The sequence below is a fragment of the Dipodomys merriami genome, unplaced genomic scaffold (genome assembly GCF_024711535.1).
Source record: "Dipodomys merriami isolate MVZ:Mamm:240054 unplaced genomic scaffold, mDipMer1.0.p SCAF_8, whole genome shotgun sequence".
Taxonomy (NCBI): domain Eukaryota; kingdom Metazoa; phylum Chordata; class Mammalia; order Rodentia; family Heteromyidae; genus Dipodomys; species Dipodomys merriami.
The window spans coordinates 47,899,331-47,924,193 of record NW_027206401.1 but is presented as its reverse complement, the minus strand read 5'-3'; the positions used below and the strand labels follow the sequence as shown (position 1 = coordinate 47,924,193).

The window sequence follows — 24,863 nt, the reverse complement described above, 5'->3', positions numbered from 1 at the left end:
CAGAGTTCAGGCCCCATGACCGGACCCCCCCCAAAAAAAAGAACTTAGAGCAAACCAGAAACAGAGAATTTTTTCAATATGATAAAGAGCACCTACAAAACCCTACAGTTCACATCATACTTGGGGGTAAAAGACTGAATGTTTTTCTGCTAAGCTAAGGAATCAGGCAGTAATGTCTGCTCTTACCACTCTCATTCAGTGTAGTTGTAGAAATTCTAGCCACAGCAATAAGACAAGAAAAAGAATGAAAAGGTATTTAATAATAATAAAAAAAATTCTAGTTGGACACTGGTGGCTCACACCTGTAATTGTAGCTACTCAAGAGGCTGAGATCTGAGGATCACAGTTCAAAGCCAGCCTGGGCAGGCAAGTCCATTAGACACTTAACCCCTGTTAACCTCCAGAAAACTGGAAGTGGTGCTGTGGCTCAAGTGGTAGAGCACTCACCTTGAGCTGAAGAGCTCAGGGATAGCACCAAGGCCCAGAGTTCAAGCCTCATGACTGACAAAAAAAAAATCTACAGATGAGTGGTTGTTGAGATTGTAAGCATCATAAACTTACTCAGTGCCAATGAATTTTACACTTAAAAACAATTAAGGGGGCTGGGCGCTGGTGGCTCACGCCTGTAATCCTAGCTACTCAGGAGGCTGAGATCTGAGGATCGCGGTTCAAAGCCAGCCCAGGCAGGAAAGACCGTGAGACTCCTATCTCCAATAAACCACCAGAAAACCAGAAGTGGCACTGTAGCTCAAGTGGTAGAGCGCTCGCCTTGAGCTGAAGAGCTGAGGGACAGTGCCCAGGCCCAGAGTTCAAGCCCCATGACCAACAAAAAACAAAAACAAAAACAAAAAACAATTAAGGGGCTGGGAAGGTGGCTCAGTGGTAGAGTGCTTACCTCGCATGCATGAGGCCCTGGATTTGATTCCTCAGCACCACATCAGCAGAAAAAGCTAGAAGTGGCACTGTGGCTGAAGTGGTAGAGCGTTAGCCTTGAGCTGAAGAGCTGAGGGACAGCGCCCAAGCCCAGAGTTCAGGCCCCAGGACTAACAACAACAACAAAAGAAGATTCTTATCTTCAGTTAACCATTCAAAAATTGGAAAGGCACCATGCTCAAATGGCAGAGTGTTAGCCTTGAGCACAAAGAGGGGCAGTACCCAGGCTGAGTTCAAGCACCACAACCAACCAAAAAGAAAAAAAAAAAGACAGTTAAGATAGACAATAGGAGCTGACAGAATCCTCAACAGCCAATTAAAATGCTTGAAACACTTTTTTTTTTTTAAACTGGTGGACTTTACTATAGCAAACCTAGACCTGGTAGTTCCTCAGTCACCTCAAAAGGAATTTTCCAGGCAGATGCTGGTGGCTCATGCCTATAATCCTAGCTCCTCAGAAAGCTGAAATCTGGGGATCATGGTTTGAAGCCACTCCAATCAGGAAAGTCTATGAGACTCTTATCTCCAAATAACCACCAAAAAACCAGAAGTAGAACTGTGGCTCAAGTGGTAGAGTGCTAGCCTTGAGCAAAAATGCTTAGGGATACTGCGTAGGCCCTGAGTTAAAGCCCCAGGACTGGCATACAACTACAAAGGAATTTTCCTACTTATAAAATCTAATTGTTAGATACATTTAATTGATTCCCAAAAATATGCATTTGAATCACTTCTCCGGATGCTTGGTGATGATTGTGTTGGCAAACTATCCCAGTATTCTTCTCCTTGTGTGACCTAGATATTGGTTCTTGGTGCAGAAATTGTCATCTGCATCCATTGCATTTTACATTGCTGTTAACCTAGTATTATGCTCTGAGATTAGAAAAAAATTGTAGATGCTAATTTTTTTTTAAATCCAAGGAATTTACTCATTTTCTGATGAAAATGTGTTACGTCACTCATTGAAGTAGAGCAGGGATGGGAAACAACCAGCCCATGGGCAGGCCCATGAAATCCTTAGGTCTGGTCCTGACAAGACACTCACAGATGGGGCTTGAAATTCAATAAATCTAGGAGCTTTTTTTCATAGCAGCATAAACACGAATATCAGCCAACACCATATACCTTATCAGAGAGAAGTGGTTCTAGACATCACATTAGAGGGGAGTTAACATTTGACTAGAGAGAGAAAGAGAGGGAGAGGGAGAGAGAGAGGGAGAGAGAGAGAAAGCGAGAGAGAAAGAGAAAGTCCTATTTTCCTAAGTGGGAAGCTGGGTGCCAGCAGCTCATGCTTGAATGCCTACCTACTCAAGAGGCTGAGATCTGAGGATCATGGATTGAAGACAGTTTGAAAATTTTATTTAAACTTTATTAACCTTACTGTCCTCATTCAAGTTAAGCTCTTAAGAAATGTTTCTAAAATGTGGGCCACTCTTATTTGACTCACCTTACAGCCTTCTTACCTCTTTGTTTAATGCTTCAGATAATATACAGAGACATTGCTCACCTCAAAAGATACATTGCTCACCTGGCTTACTATGTGCTGGGTGCCAGTGGCTCATGCCTATAATTCTAGCTACTCAGGAAGCTTAGGTCTGAGGATTGTGGTTCGAAACCAGCTCAGGCGGGAAAGTCTATGAGACTTTCCAATGAAGCCCCCCCACACCCCCCCCCAAAAAAAACCTCTATGGCTCAAGTGGTAGAGCAATAGCCTTAAGTACAAAAGCTCAGTGACAGCCTGAGTTCAAGCCCCAGGACCAGCACAGAGAAGGAGGCAGGAGGAGGGGGAGGGAGGAAAGAGGGGAGAAAGGGAAGGAGGGGAGAGGAGAAAAGGAGGGGAGAGGAGAGAGGAGAGAAGGAGGGGAGAGGGAGACTGCGTGACCTGCTCTATTATATTTCTCATGATCTCCAGAAAAAAGGCAGCTTTGTTATTATGAAAATATTACACCTCCCCTGCCCCCCTCTTCCTTCAGAGTTTCTCCACCCTTCTATTCCCTTGGCTTCTGCCCTGGTCTCTGTGACACCCTGATCCTAGGAATGATTGAGTGGGAATGGCTGGGCAATAGCCAGTGCCATTAGTCTAGCTCTGCTCTATTAGACTCGTCATGGGACACAGGTGTTGTTGATCTGAAGGCCTGGCCCCATAGCAAGTGGGAGTTGAGATACCTAAGCAAACAGGAGGAGCTGTGACCTGCCTGACTCCTGGGACCCCCGCAGGCTGGGGGAGGGTCCATAGTCTTCCTGGCCTGTTTTTGTAGGCTGCATATCTCAGATGACACTAGCCCCACTCCCTGCCACCTGGCGTCTCCTAAGAAATCCCTACAAGGAGCCCCTGTCCCAGCACATGCTACAAAACAAACCATCTCTAGTTCCTTTCAAAGGTTGTTTGAAATTGGGCTCCCTGTCAACTTCGCCCCGCAGATTGCAGTCTTAACAGGAATCTTCCTTCTGGAATGTTCTAGACAGAGCCTTCCCTTCACACTCTAGCAGGGAGAGTTGGCCTCTTCAAAGTAAGTAGCAGGGACCATTTTGTTCTATGCACACCCTTCCTGGGCACTTGTTAGTGTAATTTATGGCCGCCTGCTGGCACCGGAGTCTCTCTGGGAAAGGACTCCCATTAAGGAGTCCTTTCCACAGGGCTCAGCCTGCCTGAACAAAGCCATTCCAGGCCAGTGCCCCAGAACTGTTGACAGTGGGGCTGCTTTTCTGTGGTTGTTGCTTGGCAACATCTCAAGGCCCTATTCGCTGTTTTCCCTAGAAGTGAACCAGCCCTGAGCGCCTGCCTCTCACTGATTGGTTGAGGGCTGTTGCCTCCTAATCATTTGGCTTGGCCAGGACCCTGCAGCATTAAAGGGGCCACAGTGGTTCATGGCTTCTGCTGTGTGCTAGGATCACTGGGAACTTTAACATTGCCTTTTCAGGACCTACCCTACATTAATGGAATCTAGCACTTTGGGGGATTTTTTTTTTTTTTTTTTTTTGCCAGGTCTGGGCTTGAACTCAGGGCCTGGGCACTGTCCCTGAGCTTCTTTTGCTCAAGGCTAGCACCTTACCACTTGAACCACAGTGCCAACTTCCAGTTTTTTTTCTGTTTATGTGGTACTTGATGCAGGGCTTCATGCATGCAAGGCAAGCGCTCTACCACTGAGCCACCTTCCCAGCCCAGGGGGATATATTTTAAGGGTAGATTTTTGGTATTGTTTGGTTGGGGTTTCTTGTAATAAATACTCTTTAAGAGGTGATAGATTAAAACCAGTGGTTTAAGTCATTGGCTCTGAAAATGTTGACACAACCTAGAAATGCCTGCTTCTCAGGAAATTGTTAGAAATGCAAATTTCTGTGCTTCACCAAAGAGTTACTGATTCAGAAACTGTAGAGGGTAGGCCCAGGAATCTGTGTTTCAAGTCCCCCAGGTTGTCCTGCTGTCCAGTAGAGTTAAAGAACTACTGGTTTTCCGGTGTTGGTTCCTCATGTCTGTAATCCTGGCTGCACTGGAGGTGGAAACTTGGAGGAGGAGCACAGTTTGAGGCCAGCCTAGGGGAAAAAAGTTTACAAGACTTCATTTCAACCTATAAGCTGGGCACAGTATTTCATGCCTGGGAAATAGAGTTTTGGTCCAGGCTGGCCTTGGCAAAAAAGTAAAAATACCCAGAGTTGAAGAGATAGCTCAAGTAGTAGTGCATGAAGCCCAGAGTTCAAACTCAGTACTGCAGAAACAAAAACAACTCACTGGCTTTAAGGCATAATATTGGTGCAAAAAGCAAGATGGTTTTCTGTGAACTATGAATCTAACTCTTCAAAGCATCAGTAGGAAAGATGTCCTGAAAAAGGGTTAAAGAAGGCAATAGTTTAAGCCGGGCACTGGTGGCTCATGCCTGTAATCCTAGCTACTGGGGAGGCTCTGAGTCCGTGAGAGTCTTATTTCCAATAAACTATTCAGAAAACTGGGAGTGCCACTGTGGCTCAAGTGGTAGATAGAACACTAGCCTTGAGTACAAAGAAGCTCAGGGACAGCACTCAGGCCCTGAGTTCAAGCCCCAGGATTGCCCTCCTCCACACACACACACACACACAAAGGAGTGGGTTATGGAGTTAGAAATGATTTTCTTCTCATTGCCAAAATTTTAGCAGTGTCATTTTTGTCTAGGCACCATTTTAAGCAGGGGGAGGAGAGTGCTCTGGGTTGTGGTGGTACAGAACTTGAGGTGTTCTGCATTGACAGGTAGGGAGAGAGTATGGTGAAGAATGTAGCCTGAGAAATAGCTCTTGCTTGGACATGCCCAGCTCTGCAGGTTTAGCTTGAGGGCCACAGGTTGGGGATGGGCTGTTGTCCCGGCCCCTCCTCAAGGCATCCTGTGTCCTCAACCTGTCACACATTAGTGTAGGAGGTAGTTATACAAAACCTGGTATAAGGGGAATAATAAAATGGTGAGACAAAGGACAAAGGGTGAACTAATGCAACAGCCATACTCACAAGACACCATGTTGGAAATGAACTTTACAACTTTAGGGTTAGGGGAGCTGGGGGGGAGGGAAAGTGGGAGAAAACAAGGGAGTCACACTGTTCCACAAGAAATGTACTCATTACCTTGCTTATATAACCCCGCTGTGCCTCACCTTTACAATAAAATTAAATGCAAAAAACAAAAATGGTATCTGGAGCCAGGTGCCAGTGGCTCACGCCTGTAATCCTAGCTACTTTGAAGGCTGAGATCTAAGGGTTGTGGTTTGAAGCTAGCCTCAGCAGGAGAGTCCTTGAGACTTTTATCTCCAATTAACCACCAGAAAACCGGAAGTGGCACTGTGGCTCTATGTGGTAGAATGATAGCCTTCAGCAAAAGCACTCAAGGATAGAGCCCAAGCCCCATGACTGATAAAAACCAGTGATAAAAAAAAAAAAAAAACAACAGCTGAGGGGCTGGGAAAGTGGCTCAGTGGTAGAGCACTTGCCTTGCATGCATGAGGCCCTGGGTTTGATTCCTCAGCACCACATAAGCAAAAAGAAAAAAAGCTGGAAGTGGCGCTGTGGCTCAAGTGGTAGAGTGCTAGCCTTGAGCTGAAGAGCTGAGGGACAGCGCCCAGGCCCAGAGTTCAAGCCCCACGACCGGACCCAAAAAACAAAAAAACAAAAAACAAAAACAGTTGATATCTGGTCCTGAACATTGATGGGAGATGCTGGAGGAGGGGCTCAGGCATCACCTCCCAGGTGAGTTAGGTATGCAGAGAAAATAGAAAATCTCTGCTCACTGGGTGCTTGTATAATCCTAGCTACTCAGGAAGCTGACATCTGAGGATTAAAGATTGAAGCCAGGGTATGAAAGTCCAGTAAACTACAAAAACAAACCAGAAGTGGATCTGGGGCTAATGTGATAGAGCTTGAACAACAAAAGCTCAAGGACAGCACCCGAGCCCTGAGTTCAAACCCCAGGATGGCACATGTGTGCACACACACAAAAGAAAACCTCTGCTCATCCTTGAGGTTCTAAAGAAATGAAGTTACTTCTATGCAACCCCAGAGGTCAGTGTTTAGGCTGAGGCTCAGTACTGAAGAGTGTAGCAGCACTTAAGATCAGGACATTTGCCAGACGCTGGTGGCTCACGCCTGTAATCCTAACTACTCCGGAGGCTGAGATCTAAGGATCGTGGTTCAAAGCCAGCCTGGGCAGGAAAAGTCCATGAGACTCTTATCTCCAATAAACTACTCAGAAAACCACTTGGTGCTGTGGCTCAAGTGGTAGAGTGCTAGCCTTGAGCTGAAGAGCACAGGGACAGCGCCCAGGCCCAGAGTTCAAGCCCCACGACCGACCAAAAAAAAAAAAAAAAAAGATCAGGACATTCCTCCCCTCTAGACTTCTCACCAGTGTAGCATGTGGGTGGGGAAGAGCATGAGGGGCAGAGTCAATTGACTTAAGGAGTGGGTCCACATGGCTAGAATACATGACCCAGTCTCTTCCTACTGCAGTTTTCTCACTGTAAGATGGACTTCACAATAACATCTACCTAATGGGGTGCTTGGGAGGACTGAACGAATTCACACTTGTAGGACTCTTGGTTTTCTTTTTTGGCAGTACTTGAACCCACTTGGTACACCAGTACTCTAACACTTGAGCCACTCTGCCAGCCTTTTTTGCATCAGTTATTTTTGAGATAGGGTCTCTCTTTACGTCCAAACCATCCTAGGCTGCAAACCTCCTATTTGTGCTTCTCCACATTGCAGGAGCTAGCAGGCAGTCTTCACCATGCCCAACTGTTGAGTGAGACGAAGTCTCTCAAATCTTTTATTTCTTTGCTATCTTTTCTCTCTCTTTCTCTTTCTCATTTTTTCTTACTCTCTTTCTTTCCCTCTCTTTTCTTCCTCTCTTTTCTCTCTTTCTCTCCCCTCCCACCAGCCTGCCCACCCACTTGTCCTTCTGCCCTTCCATCTCAGGCCGGCTCAGATACCCCTATCTCTGCTTCCCTGGTAGCTAAGATTACAAGCAGAGCCAGGCTTGCAGCTTGTAAGACTCTTTAAGATGCTGCTAAGCATGCAAAAATCATCTAGTAAGCATTAGTGCTACTGCCACTGGCTGTTGTCTCTCTCTCTGTACCACCAGCCTGTGAGGAGTCAGGCTGAACTGGCCTTGAGGGTAACTGATAGAACTGAGGACAAACCAATGCTTCATGATGCCTCAAAGGATCAAGCTTTTCCTTTCTTTTTCTTTTCTTCCCCCCCCCCTTTTTTTTAAATGCCAGTATTGGGGCTTGAACTTAGAGCCTGGGCACTATCCCTTAGCTCTTCCTTCCTTCTTTCCTTCCTTCCTTTCTTTTTTCCTTTCTTTTTGTTGTTGATCATGGGGCTTGAACTCTGGGCCTGGGCGCTGTCCCTCAGCTCTTCATCTCAAGGCTAGTGCTCTACCACTTGAGTTACAGCACCACTTCTGGTTTTCTGGTGGTTTACTGGAGATAAGAGTTTCACGGACTTTCCTTCCCCGGGCTGGTTTTGAACTGCAATCCTCAGATCTCAGCCTCCTGAGTAGCTAGGATTACAGATGTGAGCCACCGGCGCCTGGCTCCCTTAGCCTTTTCTACTCACATTCAGAGGCATTCCAGCCTTCCTCATAAGTCAGCCCCTGCCTGGGGTCCCGTTTAGACCCAGCCTGTCCTTGTCTACTTGGTGAAGTCTTTGCTTTCTGGCTTTGTGCTCTTTTCATCTACAGAGAGGCAGCAAGCTCTCTCTTCTTCCCACACGCCTTCCTTCCTTTCTTTTTCCTTCCTTTCTTCCTGTGCCGAGGTTTGAACTTAGGGCCTTGTGCTTGCTAGGCAGGCAAGCAAAAGGTTATGTTTCAGATATGGATTTGATTTTTGCTTGAGGCTTGCTTCAGACCACAGTCCTCCTACTTGTGGCCTCCCGCTTGGGTGGGATGACAGGCATACACTGCCATACCCTGCTTGTTTCGTTGAAATGGAGTCTTTTTTTTTTTTTTTCTTTTTGCCAGTCCTGGGGCTTGAACTCTTGGCCTGGGCACTGTCCCTGAGCTCCTTTTGCTGAAAGCTAGCACTCTACTACTTGAGCCACAGCACCACTTCTGGCTTTTTCTGTAATTAATTGGAGATAAGAGTTTCCTGCTAGGGCTGGCTTCAAACCATGATCCTCAGATTTTAGCCTCCTGAGTAGCTAGGATTGCAGGCGTGAGCCACCAGCGCTCAGCTTGGAGTCTCGCTTTTTGTCCAGGCTGATCTGTACCTTCCCAGTATCTGAGAGTCCCTACACTTAGCTTCATAGCTTATGCAGAGAGCTCACTGCTCACCTCGCAAAGGCCTGGTCTCCAGATTCCATTGCACTGGGTCAGGGCTTCAGCATGTGAACTCTGGGGTCAAATATTCATTGGGTACAAACACTTGGTTGATAGCAGAAAAAGCCTTTCCTTCTCTCTTTTTTTTTTGTCGGTTGTGGGGCTTGAACTCTGGGCCTGGGCGCTGTCCCTCAGCTCTTCAGCTCAAGGTGAGCGCTCTACCACTTGATCTACAGCGCCACTTCCGGTTTTCTAGTGGTTTATTGGAGATAGGAGTCTCACGGTCTTTCCTGCCCGGGCTGGCTTTGAACCTCGATCCTCAGATCTCAGCCTCCTGAGTAGCTAGGATTACAGGCGTGAGCCACCAGAACCTGGCTTTCCTTCTCTTTTTACATTGAACAAAACTTCTTTCTTGGGGTTTAGCTTCTACATCAGTATTAAGAGGATATAAATGAGAATGTTCTCCACGAGCCACTGCCCATGGCTCTGTGTCCGGCCTTTCTGGGGAACCTGTCCCTAGCCTGGTCTGTATTTTCTGGTTGTTCAGAGGCACTGTGTCTGACCAGACTGTCACCTTCCTCAGTGCATGCACACTGGCTCACACCTGGAATGAACTCTCCCCTGATTCAAGATGCCTTGGGAATCTTTGCAAAGGTCAGTTACACAATGTCAAGGTATGAATCCTTGGCCAGGACAAGATGAAGAAAATCCTGGCCCTGCCTGATCAGCCATGGGCATTGAAGGAACCCAGGGTGGCATGTGGCTGAGCCTAGTCACCCCCAGAGAAAGGTCATACTTCGTCTCATCTCAGACCTTGCCTTTTTTAATGAAGGCTTTTTATAGCCTACTTTCTTGGGATGAACTTTGTTCTTAATTAAGAATTCTAATTTTAAAGTGAGCTCTGACCTCTTTCTCTCCCGACTCCTCCTCCTGCTTTGATAGCATGTCCTGGCTAGAAATAAAGATCCTTTATTGTCTATTATCTCTGTTTTTCCTCTACCTTTAGTGGGATCATAAACGGCTTCATCTTGATAGACTACTGATAAAGGCCTGTGGGTCTTTATTTTCTTTTTGGGATCCAAGACCAGGACTGGAATTCTGTACCTGACTCATTGGCTAGTGCTCTACCAACTGAGCCACACCGCCAACCTTCCCACTCTTAGGTCTTTATTCAGATGTTAAACAGGATGGAAGCAACTGAGACCCTTATTCAAGTAGGCGGGGCTCTGGCTAAACTATGCTCCAGCCTTCATCCCAGTAACTCCTTTAGAGTGTGGAGAAATGAGAACTTGGTAAGGTCAGTGCTCAGGACAGAAGTTACTTTCCATTGGAGAGTGTTGCTGTTGTAGGTTTTTTTTCTGGGAGTCACTGTTGGTATGACAGGAGCCCATGTGCTACCAGCAGGAGGGGCCATGGTGCTCTCAGTGACACAGCCACGGAACTGAGCGGTAGCTCAGCCAGGTGCACACATTACTGAGTGCAAGGATGTGGCTGGCAAGCCTCAGGAAGCAGCTGGTGCCCATCAGTGGAACAGGTAGCAAACTGGAACTACACATGTGTGTCTTGAGATCTAAAAAATACACATTGGACAAGAAAAACAGGTGACACAGTATAGTTTAATACCATTAATAATAGGCTTGAGAGCAGATCAACATTTCTGTGGTCTTTCGCTACACAGAAGGAGTGGAGGCATAATGGAAGGCAAGGCAAGGTGAATAATCAAATTCAAGAGTGGCCACTTGGGGCTGGGAAGGTGGCTCAGGGGTTGAGTGTTGCCTCACATGCATGGGGCCCTGGGTTCGATTCCTCAGCACCACATAAGCAGAAAAGCTGGAAGTGGTACTATGGCTCAAGTGGTAGAGCGCTAGCCTTGAGCTGAAGAGATGAGGGATGGTGCCCAGGCCCAGAGGTCAGGCCCCACGACCAGCAAAAAAAAAAAAAAAGAGTGGCCACTTCTAGGATGTGTGCTAGTGCTCATGACTATAATCCCAGCTACTCAGGAGGCTGAGATCTGAGGATCACAATTTGAGCCAGCCCAGGTAGGAAAGTCCATGTGACTCCAATTAACAACCAAAACACCACAAATAAAGCTGTGGTTCAAGTAATATAGTGTCAACCTTAACTGGAAAAAGCTAAGGGAGGAAGTGGCGCTGTGGCTCAAGAGGTAGAGTGCTTGCCTTGAGCTGAAGAGTGCAGGGACAGCCCCCAAGCCCAGAGTTCAAGCCCCATGACCGACAAAAAAAAAAAAAAGCTAAGGGACAGGGCCTAAGCCCTAAGTTTCGGTCCCAGCACTGGTATATTTAAAAAAAGAAAAAGAGCGGCCACTTTGGTGAGAGGGAAGTGAAGTCTTAGGTATTCATAAGGGACATTAATGGTTTCTCTTTTTTATTGTTTTGTTTTGTTTTTTGGGGGCCCGGTTGTGGGGCCTGAACTCTGGGCCTGGATGCTGTCCCTCAGCTCTTCAGCTCAAGGCTAGTGCTCTACCCTTTGAGCCACAGCACCACTTCCAGCTTTTTTCTTTGTGCTTATGTGGTGCTGAGGAATTGAACTCAGGGCCTCAGGCATGCAAGGCAAGCGCTCTACCACTGAGCCACCTTCCCAGCCCTATTGTTTTGGTTTTGTTTGTTGTTTCGTTTTGGTATCTTTGAGAGTACTTAGGTTTGAACTCAGGCTTCACATTTGCTAGGCTGGTGCTCTATTGCTGGAGCCACCCCCCAGCCCTTTTGCTCTTTTGTTGTTGTTTGCTTACTGTACTGAACTAAGGGCTTTGTGCTCTCACTTTGGCTTTTTCCCTCATGGCTGCTTCTCTACAACTTGAGAACCACACCTTCATTTCCAGGTTTTTGTTTGTTTTTCCAGTATCTGGTGATAAGACTCTCACAGATTTGTCTGCCTGGGCTGGCTCTGAACCACAGTTTCTCAGATCTCATCTTTCAGAGCAGCTAGGATTATAGGCATGAGCCACCAGCACGTGGTTATTTTTGAGATAGGATCTTACTCTTTTGCCAAGCCTACCTGAGCCATCGTCCTCCTATTTATGTTAGCTAGGATGACAAATCTATATCACCACTCCCAGCTTTTTCTTTCTGTGTTGGTGGTGGTGGTGATGGAGCTTGAACTCAGGCCCTGGGAGCTATCCCTAATATTTTCTGCTCAAGGCTAGCGTTCAACCATTTTGAGCCATGTAGATCCACTTCTGGGTTTCTGGTAGTGAATTGGAGAGAGGAGTCTCACAGATTTTCCTGCCCATGTTGGCTTTGAACTATAATCCTCAGATCTCAGCCTTCTGAGTAACTAGGATTACAGGCATTAGCCACCATTTCACAGCCAGCTTTTTCTATTAAGGTAAATTCTTGGAGTCAGGTGCTGGTGGCTCACGCCTGTAGCTACTCAGGAGGCTGAGACCTGAAGATCACAGTTCAAAGCCAGCTCGCACAGTCAATGAGACTCTTATCTCCAATTAACCATAGAAAACCAGAAGTGGCACTGTGACTCAAGTGGTAGAATGCTTGCCTTGGGCTGAAGAGCTCAGGGACAGTGCTCAGGCCCAGAGTTAAAGCCCCATGACCAACAACAGCAACAAAAAAAGATAAGTTCTTGGGAACATTTTGTCCAGGTAGCCTGGAACTTGATCCTCCCATGCCTGCCTCCACTTGGCTGGGATTATAGGTAGGAACCACCAGCGCTGAGCCTCATTGAGTTACTTTTCACTTTGCTACTTACACGTGAGGAAGAGAAAGTATATGCTCAAGGGAATCTTCACATTTCCAGCATATCTTGTTCATCAATTACAATGCCAGTAGCCAGAGCTAACAAATGCCTCCCAAAGCAGAGGGATGAGGGGAAATGTTGTCCTTCAACATGGTTGTACAATCCTTGCAGTAGCCTCCTACTCACTCAAGGCTGGTTTTGATGTCATGTTCTGAGATCAGTGTTTGCTTTCCATTAACAGCATGGCCGGACCCCTCTGCATCTTGCTGCCAATAAGGGCCATCTTTCTGTGGTCCAGATCTTGCTGAAGGCTGGCTGTGACCTTGATGTGCAGGATGATGTGAGTAGAAGCCATCATTTGATCTGAGGGTTGGAAATTGTCTGTCAAAAGAAATTTTGTTCCTTTACCCTGGCTAGCCTTAAAATCACCCAATCTCCATCTCCCAAGTAGCGAGGATTACAGGCGCAAGCCCCCATACCTGCCTGGCCGTGTGGTAGAATTCCTCTAAGAAATAAGCAATTTTGTGAGCAATACAAAGTCTTGGCAAGTTTGCCCTCATCTTTTTTTTTTGGGTCCGGTTGTGGGGCCTGAACTCTGGGCCTGGGCACTGTCCCTCAGCTCTTCAGCTCAAGGCCAGCATCCTACCACTTGAGCCACAGCGCCACTTCCAGCTTTTTTCTTATGTGGTGCTGAGGAACCAAACCCAGGGCCTCAGGCATGCAAGGCAAGCGCTCTACCACTGAGCCACTTCCCAGCCCCGTTTGCCCTCATCTTAACATCTTCCGGATTCATCTGTAATAACACTGGTAGTCAAGCCAGGTGCTGGTGGCTCACACCTGTAATCCTAGCTACTCACTCAGGAGGCTAAGATCTGAAGATCATGGTTCAAAAGCCAGCCTGGGCTGTGCACCGGTGGCTCATGCCTGTAATCCTAGCTACTTGGGAGACTGAGATCTGAGGATTGCAATTCAAAGCCAGCCCAGGCAGGAGAGTCTGTGTAACTCTTATCTCCAATAAGTTATTCAGAAAACCGGAAGTGCCTCTGTGGCTCAAGTGGTAGAGCACTCACCTTGAGCTCAAGAGCTGAGGGACAGCACCTAGGTCCAGAGTTCAAGCCCCACAACACCCCCCCCCAAAAAAAAGAAAAGCCAGCCTGGGCAGGAAAGTTCATGAAACTCTTTTGTTTTTGGGGTTTTTTGGGGGGTCCAGTCATGGGGCCTGAACTCTGGGCCTGGGCACTGTTCCTCAGCTCTTCAGCTCAAGGCGAGCGCTCTACCACTTGAGCCACAGCACCACTTCCGGCTTTTTTCTTTTTGCTTATGTGGTGCTGAGGAATCAAACCCAGGGCCTCAGGCATGCAAGGCAAGAGCTTTACCACTGAGCCAATTTCCCAGCCCCTAGTGAAACTCTTATCTCTAATTAACCACTGGAAAACCAGAAGTGGAGCTGTGGCTCAAAGTGGTAGAGCACTAGCCTTGAGCAAAAGAGCTGCAGAGTAGCACGCAGGCCCTGAGTTCAAGCCCCAGAACCAACCAAAAAAAAGAAAAGAAAAGAAAGTAGTAGTCAAGTTTCAGAGTATGGTTTACAAAATGCTTTAAAGTTTCCTTGTACCTCTGTGCAATGTCTTAAGACTTTGCAAACACTGTTTATAAATGAGAACAATGTCTGCAAAGAAATAACCATGGCATTGTGTTCTGCATAGGCAGAAGGCCATCTAGTGGTGCTCACAAGTCTCTGGTCTACTTGAACCTGTAAGGATGTTATTTTCCTAAGATGCTGATTCACTTTAAACCGATGATTTTTACCTTGGGTCATACTACTATATTTTTCTACATTATAACCAACATTATACTCCTGGCCCATATCACCTCCCTAGATGACAGGAGGGAAACATAGGGGCAGGGGAGAGATGTTGACCACAGGAAAGGTGGGGCTTGTGCTGTTGGCATAATCAGGTTGAGATCAGCCGGTCTTCTGATTAAAGCTCTGGTTTGCCACGGTGGCAAGGCTCAAATGACAGGCACACTAGCTCATCCCCTGCTTAGGTACTGAGCTCTGAGGATCCCTGTGTACTCATGCAGAAAACACCATGCAAATTTCTTAGCATGGCTGCTCTTTCTGTTGGGCAGGGTCAGAAGTAAAATCGGAAGAAATTGTCACAAACAGCCAAAATGCTACTACAACAGGTGGGCAGAAAGAAAGCCTTCTCTGGCTGAAGATAGGCACGTCCTTCTTCTTCTTAGAATTTCTTTCTAGCATCTTTTTCTTGCCTTAGATAATGCATTTAAATTAAAATAAAACAAAAGACAATAACACACACTGTAAAACCTATTTAAGCGTAAATAAAGTAGAACATTCAGTGTCTGATACTTGGCTTTTATTGATGATCAGCCTTGAAATATATGCATGAGCTCCAAGAAGAAATCTCTTCATGTTCTTTAAAGAAGCTCCTGGGAGTGGGGGCTGAGATCTGAGGATCCAGTTCAAAGTCAACCAGCCAGGGCAGGAAAGTCCATGAGACTCTTACCTTTAATTAGCCAGAAAAAAATGGAAGTGGATCTGTGGCTCAAGTGGTAGAGCTCCAGCCTTGAGTGACAGTGCCTAGGCCTGAGTTCAAGAGCCAATACTGGCATGTGCACATGTGTGTGTGCACACACATGCACACACAGCATGTTAATGTCCTGAAGAACTTACTACAAACTTTACATACTACAGATACTGATCTTTATGGCAGGGTAAGGACTGAGAATTAGTTGAAGAATGACCTCCAGTGGCCAGGAGTGGGACTATTCTGAATTGCAACCCGTGGAAGCCAGTTCTTTAGAATATGCAAATTATCTCTCTTCAAGCCAATCCCCTCAACTCTCAGTGGAAGCTCTAATGCTGTCTCTGATTGGTCAATGAACAATCACTTGGCCCCTACTTCACAAATACTGCAAGATACTTGTGGCCACAGTAAAAGATATGAAGGAGGCAAAAAATAAGAGAAACCAGAGAAGAAAGGCTAGGAGCCCTAGAAAGTCAGAGAGAAAAGAGGTCAGCACCTTGGTTTGGGCACTCACCTTGGTAACATGTGTGCTTGGGTCCTCAAAGGGGAGGAATTCCTCTCAAAAAGGAGTGCCTTCCATCCCAGCATGACTGGGATTTCTTCCAGGAGGTTGGCTTTAGAATACTCTCTGTATTCCACCACACTGAAGAGGGAAATAAAAGCCTTTCAAAACAAAGATTTAGACCTCAGAGGTTCCAAAGCTTTTTTTATTTTTTTTCCCCCAGAGTTGAGCCAAAGCTTTTATGTGAGTAACTGAGATGTCTTAGCAAAAGAGAGGGCAGACAGTACTTGTTCCTTTGCAAACAGGTCAGCATGTTCTACATCAAAGTGCCAAACTGTAAGGTTGTTGGCTCTTCCAGCTTCCGGCTGCAGACTTTTTCCTTTGCTTCTGTAAGTAATCATCCAGCAAACAGTGGCCAGGACTCTGTGCTAAGCACTTAGCTTACATAATGAGGCCGCTCCAACCTCTCCGACACCTGTTTCTCCCCCACCCTGTCTGCATTTGCTAAAGTTAATTGGCTTCACAGGGCCTTGATGACTTGAATTCTGACCCAACCAGGATACCTAGTTGGTGAGGTAGAGCAATATCGTCAGAGAATTAGATGCCATGATACTTGGTGCTTAGTAGGGCATTAATAAATACCCACTGAACTAATGCTGGTGGAAGAATTGTATGTTCCCAGAACTTTTTGAAGTTTTAGAATTGATATAGAAATAGAGATAGTGGCTGCTTGCAATCATTAGACTACATTTTAGAGTACATAGTAGAGCACATTTTATTTTTTTGTCAGTTGTGGGGCCTGAACTGTGGGCCTGGGCACTATCCCTCAGCTCTTCAGCTTAAGGCTAGTGCTCTACTACTTAAGTCATAGTGCCACTTCCAGCTTTTTCTGTTTATGTGGTGCTGAGGAATTGAACCCAGGGCCTCATGCATGCAAGACAAGCACTCTACCACTGAGCCACCTTCCCAACCCCTAGAGCACATAGTGTGTGTGTGTGTGTGTGTGTGTGTGTGTGTGTGTGTGTTTCAAAGAGGAAATCTCTCAAAAGCAACTTTTAATTTTGTAGGAGCCAAGAGTGATCAGCAGTTAACCAGCCAATTCAGCTGAGGGTCTCAAGTGTTAAGCTGTGTGTGTGGTTTGTGTTGTGTTCAAAGGAGAGCAGTTCCAAGGTGATAACTTGAGCCAACTCTTTGTGCTGTGGTTGTCTCTTAGAGCCTTTCATTCTCATTTTAGTAACTTAAAAAATGTTTTGTTTTTTTTTTGTTGTTGTTGTAAATCCTAGGAGGTTAGTAGGTATAATTGGCATTTTATTAAGGTTATTTTTAGTTAGTACTGTATCTTTCTTTTAAAAAATCTGTTATCTATCTTTGGCAGAACTGGGGTTTGAACTTAGAGCATTGTACTTGCTAGGCAGGTGTTCTACTATTTGAGCCATGATCCAAGCCCTTTTTTTGCTTTAGCTAACTTCAGACCACAGTCCTACTAAGGCCTTCATAGCTAGTATGAAAATCATGTGCTAACTGTACCAGGCTTGCTACCTGTCTTACAATGTTTCTCTTGCCTCTCTTGGGCTGAGAACCGGCAATGTCCAGGAGTGTGTTCTTTGCTTGTCTATGATTTTTCGGGAGATTTCCTTTATATCAATCTTACCAACTGAATCATAGACTGGAAAAAGGAAAGGGAGAGGATTTCCAACCGTGTGTGTGTGTGTGTGTGTGTGTGTGTGTGTGTGTGTGTGTGTGTGTGTGTGTGTGTGTGTGTGTGTGTGTGTGTGTGTGTGTGTGTGTGTGTGTGTGTGTGTGTGTGTGTGTGTGTGTGTGTGTGTGTGTGTGTGTGTGTGTGTGTGTGTGTGTGTGTGTGTGTGTGTGTGTGTGTGTGTGTGTGTGTGTGTTTTACTGGGATTTAAACTCAGGGCCTCATGCTAGGCAGATGATCTACCACCTGAGCCTGATCCCCAGCCTAGGTTTTGCTTTAGTTACTTTTCAGGTAGTGTCTCATCTTCCTACCTAGGCCAGCCTTGACCATAATCCTCCTATTTATACCTCCTGCAAAGCTGGGATTACAGGTACCACCCTGTCTAGTATTTTACTTGAGGTGGGAATCTCAAACTTTTTGCCCTGCTTGGCTTTGAACCACGATCCTCCTGATCTCTGTCTCTCAAACAGCTGGGATTACAGGAGTGAGTCCTCATTCCTGGCTAGCCCAATCTTTTGCAGGTGAAGATCCTGAGGCTCAGGGACACGACTCTCTAGCAGAGGTAGCTCTTTCTTCAAGGCTATGTAAACCCAAGATCTTCTGGTCCCCTGGCCCTGTGCTCATTCTTTCCACCAGAAAATCTCCACACTGTTTACTGATCGTCCCTTTCAAACCTGTACCACAGGCTTGACTTGCTTTGGCTCAACTTGACTTCCTGAGTATATGTTAGAGAGAACATGCTTAGAGGCCTAGAAGTCTCTCCTTACCGTGTGACCTTCTCACCTGTGGGAGCTCAGCCCTTTCTTCTAGTGCACTTAGGGTCAAGAGTCAACATCCCTTTGCTGTCTCAAGGAGAAAAACAGTTGACATTGAAGGATTGTATTCTCAGAGAAAAGGGGTCAGATTGCAGCATAAATCAGCCAGCATGTTGCCCCTCAGAATCCCAGATGATGCTTCTTACAAACACACAGGGAGAGGCCACAGCCCTGGAGTCTTCAGCTGAAACAGCAAACCCTTGCCTTGCTCTTGGCTACTGCAAATCAGTGAACAAATACTACGTCTGTCATCGAAGCAGGTGTTTGACTCATTGACATAGCTGCAGAGCACTCTCCCATAAGCCAGGACATGAGGACGCTGGCATCACATACAGCTTCACTGCACCATGCACAGCCCAGCCCTGCTCTCCCCTCATGTGGCAGTCTTCTGACCTTGGGCAACAGGACCAGGCCCAGCCCTCACTGTTGAGGTTGACTCTGAGGCCCAGGTTTGTTGCTGCTAATTGACTGAAGGGGTTTGTGAAAAGCCATTGCTCAGCCATGTGCCTTGTCTCCTGGCCCCTGGTGCCAAGCCCTTCTGCAGGTAACCAGTGTGCTCAGTGGAGGGGCAGGAGGCGTCCTGATGTTTGAGTGGAGGAGCTGTGTTGGTGGTGATATCGGGGTGCTGGGGGGAACTGCCTGCTGCTCCTGACTCTCTGTCACTTTGCAGGGGGACCAGACGGCCTTGCACCGGGCCACAGTGGTGGGGAACACGGAGATCATCGCGGCCCTGGTGCAGGAAGGCTGTGCCCTGGACAGACAGGACAAGGTGAAACGGGAATCAGCTGTTTGCTCCCTAGATCGAGAATTGGGGGGCCAGAGGGGACTCGGGGCACCCCTTTGGCTACTTTGGGGTACCCAAGATGCTATTCCTCTCTTACCTCTCACAAATCATGATGAAATCAGCCCAACTTTCTCTGAAGCCAGTTGAGGAGAGCCAAGTTGACTGTGATGAGAAGATTTCACACCTTAAGTAATGTGCTTTCTTTTTTCTTTTTTTCTCAAACACAGTATGTGATGCGTTCACTCACTTGCTATTGCTCCACTACCTGAGCTATGCCCCAGCCCCAAGTAATGTGCTTTCTACCCTGTGTGTTTCTTAGGATGGGAATACAGCCCTGCATGAAGCCTCCTGGCATGGATTCAGCCAGTCAGCCAAACTACTTGTTAAAGCTGGAGCCAACGTACTTGCCAGGAACAAGGTGAGGCTGGGCGGGTGCTAGAAGTGATCCCTTCCTGGGTGAGGATACCTGTGGGTCTCTCCACCTGTCTCTGTCTCTCAGTGAGCAGAGCAAGGGCTAGCGGGATGAGTGGAGCCTAGGAGGGCCTGTCCACCCACAAGGTCATTGGCAGAGGAGAGCAGAAGCAGATCATGGTCTAGGCCAGGATCTTGCTCAGCAACAGTGTAGACACTCCTGCCAGAAGCCTACATCAAATTACTGTTTCCACTGGGTGCCGGTGGCTCATGCCTGAAATCCTAGCTACTCAGGAGACTGGGATCCGAGGATCATGGTTTGAAGCTTTTATCTCCAATTAACTACCCCCAAAACTGGAAGTGGAGCTGTGGCTCAAGTAGTAGAGTGCTAGCCTTGAACAGAAAAAAAACAAAAAACTCAGAGATAGCATCCAGGTCCTGAGTTCAAACCCCAGGACTGGCACACACAAAAATTATTGTCTGCATCCTCTAACACTATTGGGAGAGTATAGGAGCAAAGAAAACCTACCAGCAAAGAACTTTATATCACCAATGGTAGCAAGAGTGTGGTAGGCGGCTTCCGCAGAAGCGGCTGGGCTAGGCAGTAGGATGGGAACAAACACCAGGCCAGCAAACTAGCAAAACAAAAAAAAATCTTAAAAATGGTTCTGCTGGGCTTGGTGCCAGTGTTGGCCTCACCCCTGTAAAACTGCTATTTGTTTCTGGCACCCCCCTTCCCTAGACAAATAGGTCTAGGTTTGCATCCAGTAGCTGTCCTCCTAGGACAGAAAAGGAAAGGAAAGAGAAAAAGGCTGGGGATGAAGCTCAGTGGTAGAGTGCTGTGTGGCATGCGTGAAGCCCCGTGTTCAATCCCCAGCACCACACATACAAAGAGCAGTAAAAAATGCTGGTAAAAAATGTACCTGCCTGGAAGTGGCTCTTTGGCTCAAGCGGTAGAGCGCTTGCCTTGAGCTGAAGAGCTGAGGGACAGCTCCTAAGCCCAGAGTTCAAGCCCCATGACCTACAAAAAAAAAAAACAAAAAAAAAAAACAAAAAAACCAAACCTGCAAGCCAGGCACCGGCAACTCACTCCTGTAATCCTAGCTACTCAGGAGGGTGAGCTATGAGGATTGTGGTTTGAGCCAAGCCTAGACAAGCAAAAAAAAAAATCTGTGAAACACATTTTTGGGGGCTGGGGGGTGGAGGTGGGGGCCAGTCATGAGGCTTGAACTCTTTGCCTTGGCACTGCCCCTGACCTTTTACCTTTTCAGCTCAAGGCAAGCACTGTACCACTTGAGCCTAACGCCGTGAGATTAGAGTCTCACGGACTTTCCAGTCCAGGCTGGCTTTGAACTCTGTTCCTCAGATCTCAGCCTCCTAAGTAGCTAGGATTATGGGTGTGATCCACTGGCACCTAGCGCCTGTGAAAGCCTTATCTCCAATTTATCACCAAAAAGCCAGAAGTGGAGCTGTGGCTCAAATGGTAGAGCACTAGCCTTCAGTGAAAAAGCTGAGGGTCAACACCCAGGCCCAGAGTTCAAGATTCAGTATAAGCACCCATGCACACGCTCACGCGCGCGTACACACACACACACACACACACACACACACACACACACACACACACACACACACGGATGTTTATGACAACAATAAGGTATAAAACATATGAAGAGGAACTTAAAATTATTATATGAGCATATCATAAATACAATATAAATAAAATAATAATTTTGAAGAGAACTCTCTTGAGTTGCAAAATAACATTTCAGAGCAGTACAATTTCATAGTTACCTGTCAAAGTGTTTAATATAGAATTGTATATATTTTAAATAAGCCTGGAAGTATGTCAGCAAAATATTGATAAGTGTTTATGAGAATTGAGGCTGATTGATTTTTGGTTTTGTTTCTACTTTTTGCCTTTGCCAAAGTTCCCAAACTGAACTGGTTATTTCTTTCACAAGCAGGAGAAGAAGCACTTTATTTTGAAAATAAGAAAGCATTAGTCAAGTGCAGGGGGCTTACTCCTGTAATCCTAGCTACTCAGGAGTCTGAGATCTAAGGATCACAGTTCAGAGCAAAAAAAACCAAGTCTGTGAGATTCTTTATTTCCAATTAATCAGCAAAATGCCAGAAGTGGAGCTTTGGCCAAAAGGCCAAGCAAGAGCACAAGGCCTTAAGTTCACATACTCACACACACAAGCATGAGTACTTTTGGGATTAGGAACTAGTAGAGAGTAGTGGCAAGGGTTTGAAAGAGAATTTCCCACAGTGCACTTGCATGGGTGGCATCGTGGGATGGTGGCCTCCGCTAGTTGTGATGGTGTGTTGAAGCTGATATGCTAGAATGGGGGTGGCAGCATCATGGGGACTGTGAACAGCATTTGGTAATTTCCCCTAAAACACACAGTCTGTGGACAGTTTCACATCACAGTAGGGGTTGACAGTGACTATCTCTAGCCTTTGGACACTCGTTTCTATGGCAGATCTTCAATAGTAGAGTCAGGAGCCAGATGTAATGTTAACGAGCCTGTCAGAAAGAGTGTGCACCAATGCCAGAAAGACTTTGGGGCCTCACCTGCTGCCCACAAAAGCAGAACAGAATCTTCATAAAGAAGGACGTGCCTCAGTGATTCTCTTTTATTCCCTTGGTTTATTAGAGTGTGGGGAAGCAAGCCAGCCTTGTTCTCATAGCAACAGGGACAGAACAGTGGTCCTTCTTTTACTCTCATCTAACTCTCTTCCCTCTCCCACCATTTTTTGTGTCTCGGGACATTTTCTTCACGTCTCCCACCCTTTAGAATAGTCCTTCCCCGCCCTGCCTGCAGCCCTCTCACCCCTGCTACACCCAGATTAGAGTTGCTGTTTACTGGTCATGTGTTCCTCAAAGTTCCTTCATAGAAGGAAAGGAGTGGCTATTCAAGGTACCATCACCAATGATGTCAGGCTCATTGCTTGTCAGGCTGGTGGCTGCTCAGTACCTCTAGATGGCACATGATCAGAAACATGAATTGGTGAATATCACTTCCTTTTTTTGTTCTTGGTGGTGGTACTGGGGTTTGAATTCAGAGCTTTGTGCTTGTTAGGTAGGTACTATACAGCTGAGCTACACCTTCAGCCCTGTATTTTACTGGTTATTTTTTTTTTAGTCATATCACTTTGATTGGGATTAGAAAGATACATAGATGATAGGTAAGAGGAACATAAAAATAGGGAACATGTTAGGGAATTTTTTGAATACATCCTAGAGTGCAGTAGGCTCTTCCTTTTGTGTTTTGTGCACACATGCAGGTAAAAGACTTGTAGATCTCTGACGGATAAAGTGAAATGAGTAGTTGTGGGCAAAATCCCACACACATGCATGCATTCAAGTAGAAAAAAACAAGCATACCTAATACATGCATACACACAAACAAAAAAAAAGCAAGCACACAAAGCACATGCATGCACACAGAGAAACATGAGCCAGTCATTTTTGAGATAGGGTCTTGCTTCTCGCCCGAACATGTTTCAGGCATGTTTCCACCTGTTTCAGGCTTCCTGTGGTGGTTAGGATGATAAGCATGTGCTGTCACATCCAACCTTGGTCATATTTTTTTTTTCCTGTCAGATTTTTGGGAAAGCATTTCCATGCATACAATTTACCATTTTATGCAAGAAAGCATATCATACTGTGACTTTGGGCCATTGTATACTGCTGCATAATCACTACCACAGATAGAGAATGCTTCCACCTCCTAAAAAATAAGTTCCTTTGCACAGTTTGTTGGCAACCCTACAATCACATCCCCTCCTAGACCCAGGAGTTGAAGGTTAATGATAGCTGGAACTCCTGCACCTGTTCAGATTCCACATTCAATATCCTTGGCTCCAAACCCCCCTGCTGGATGCCCCCCCCAAGAGGCAGAATGTGAGCACCCTCCCCCTCCCAGTAAGTACCACCGCACTGCAAGGTGTGTAAGTCTGTGCAGAAGTGTGCTGCTAACGTGTCTCCCCCTCTGTCTGCCTCTCTCAGGCAGGGAACACAGCCCTGCACCTGGCCTGCCAGAACAGCCACTCGCAGAGCACGCGTGTCCTCCTGCTGGCTGGTTCCCGCGCTGACCTCAAAAATAACGTGGGTGAACACAGCTTCTCCAACCTTCTCTCAAGTCACCTTGGAAGATAACCCCTGCAGTGTACTTTCCTAAGAACATCTAGAAATTAAGATGTCAGAAGTATTTGGGGCCTAGCTCTAAATTATGCATGTGTTGTGGGATTTTTTTTGCTAGTTTTCTAAGGAGTCATTTAGAAGATGAGGAGAAGAATCGAAAGGATTGGAAATATTATCGCCATTTTTCTTCTAGCATATGACTGTCTAGAATAGTCGAGGGAATCTGTGAATGTCTTAGGCTCTGCCCACGTGAATGCATATCGTCCCATCTATGTGGCATATATTCCCATGTGGGACTCTCATAGAGGTGATGGTGCCACACCGAGCAGGGAGGTCGTGCAAGGCTCCACAGGCAGCATCTTCAAATGGCAAGTCAGTTGATGACCGAGGTGTCCTTGCACTGAGCTGAGAACGCCTGCCTTGAATACAACCTTGAATACAGCCTCCCTCCGCAGAGGCTTTTTCCGGTTTAAATCCCATGCCTTAGGCACATTGACCGGAAAATGACTAGCTTCTCCAAAAGATCATGGAAGTCTCCTTGTTTGGAGCAGTTTTATCAAATTCATTCTAAGGCTAGGCACTGGTAGCTCATGCCTATAATCCTACCTATTCAGGAGGCTGAGATCTGAGGTGTGTGGTCTGAAGCCAGCTCAAGCAAGAAAGTTCATGAGACTCTTATCTACAATTAACCACCAAAAAGCTGGCAAGTATAGAGCTATGGCTCAAATGGTAGAGCACCAGCCTTCAGCAAAAAAAAGTTCAAGGACAGCACCCAGACCCTGAGTTCAAGCCCCAGTACTGGCACAACAAATTAAAAAGGAATATACAATAGTTTAGCAGCTTCTAAATGATTTTCTTTTCAGCTATGTCTTGTGACTGCTGACCGTGCTTTCTGTCCACAGGCAGGCGACACCTGTTTGCACGTTGCTGCGCGCTATAATCACTTGCCCATCATTCGGCTCCTCCTCAGTGCTTTCTGTTCTGTCCATGAAAAGAACCAGGTCAGTGCAGGTGTCTTCGCCATCCCCACGCTCCAGGTGTGGATAGCAGCTGCCCGCCAGCCTGCATTGTGTCCCACTGGGCTGCAGTGTCCCTGCCTTCTCTGGGTCATTCCCATGCACATCTTTGCATGTGAATTTTGAGCGGTTTCTTGGAGATCCTAAGGGCAAATTTTGTTAATAATTTGATTTTATTTAAATAAGGAAATCCACAAGGAGGAGTGTGGCTTTGTAAAGAAGCCAGGCAATTGGGAGGCTCTGGACTTCCTGAGTTATGTTCTCTGGGGTGCTCAAAGTTCAAGAACCAATTTGTGTTTCCAGCAGCTGGAGGCTCTCATTTCTGAGAAATTGGAGTCATAATCTGTGTCTGCTATTGAAATGAGGCTGAGATGAAGTACAATCAACCATGGAAACGTGCATGCTTGCCAGTAGCCATTTGGATAAAAGAAAGCAATTGTTAGGGTTTTTATTGATACCTAAATGATGCGTTGATTGCTTTCTCTGACTTTGAGTGCGTAACTCTGAAATTAAAAAAGATTGTGGTT

The 24,863-nt window shown here is 46.3% G+C and overlaps 1 protein-coding gene across 4 annotated transcripts in view; it reads left to right on the top strand.

Annotated features, from left to right (window-relative positions):
- Ankrd6 (ankyrin repeat domain 6) overlaps positions 1-24,863 on the top strand; it is a 158,298-nt gene that overhangs the window by 111,489 nt on the left and 21,946 nt on the right. For 3 of the 4 annotated variants that reach the window (XM_070010854.1, XM_070010857.1, XM_070010853.1), the window contains exons 3-7: positions 12,655-12,753; positions 18,646-18,744; positions 19,079-19,177; positions 23,186-23,284; positions 24,223-24,321. In XM_070010854.1, coding sequence (XP_069866955.1) covers positions 12,655-12,753; positions 18,646-18,744; positions 19,079-19,177; positions 23,186-23,284; positions 24,223-24,321 — 495 coding nt within the window. The remainder of the gene's footprint in view (positions 1-12,654; positions 12,754-18,645; positions 18,745-19,078; positions 19,178-23,185; positions 23,285-24,222; positions 24,322-24,863) is intronic. The other variant, XM_070010855.1, reaches the window with a different exon arrangement.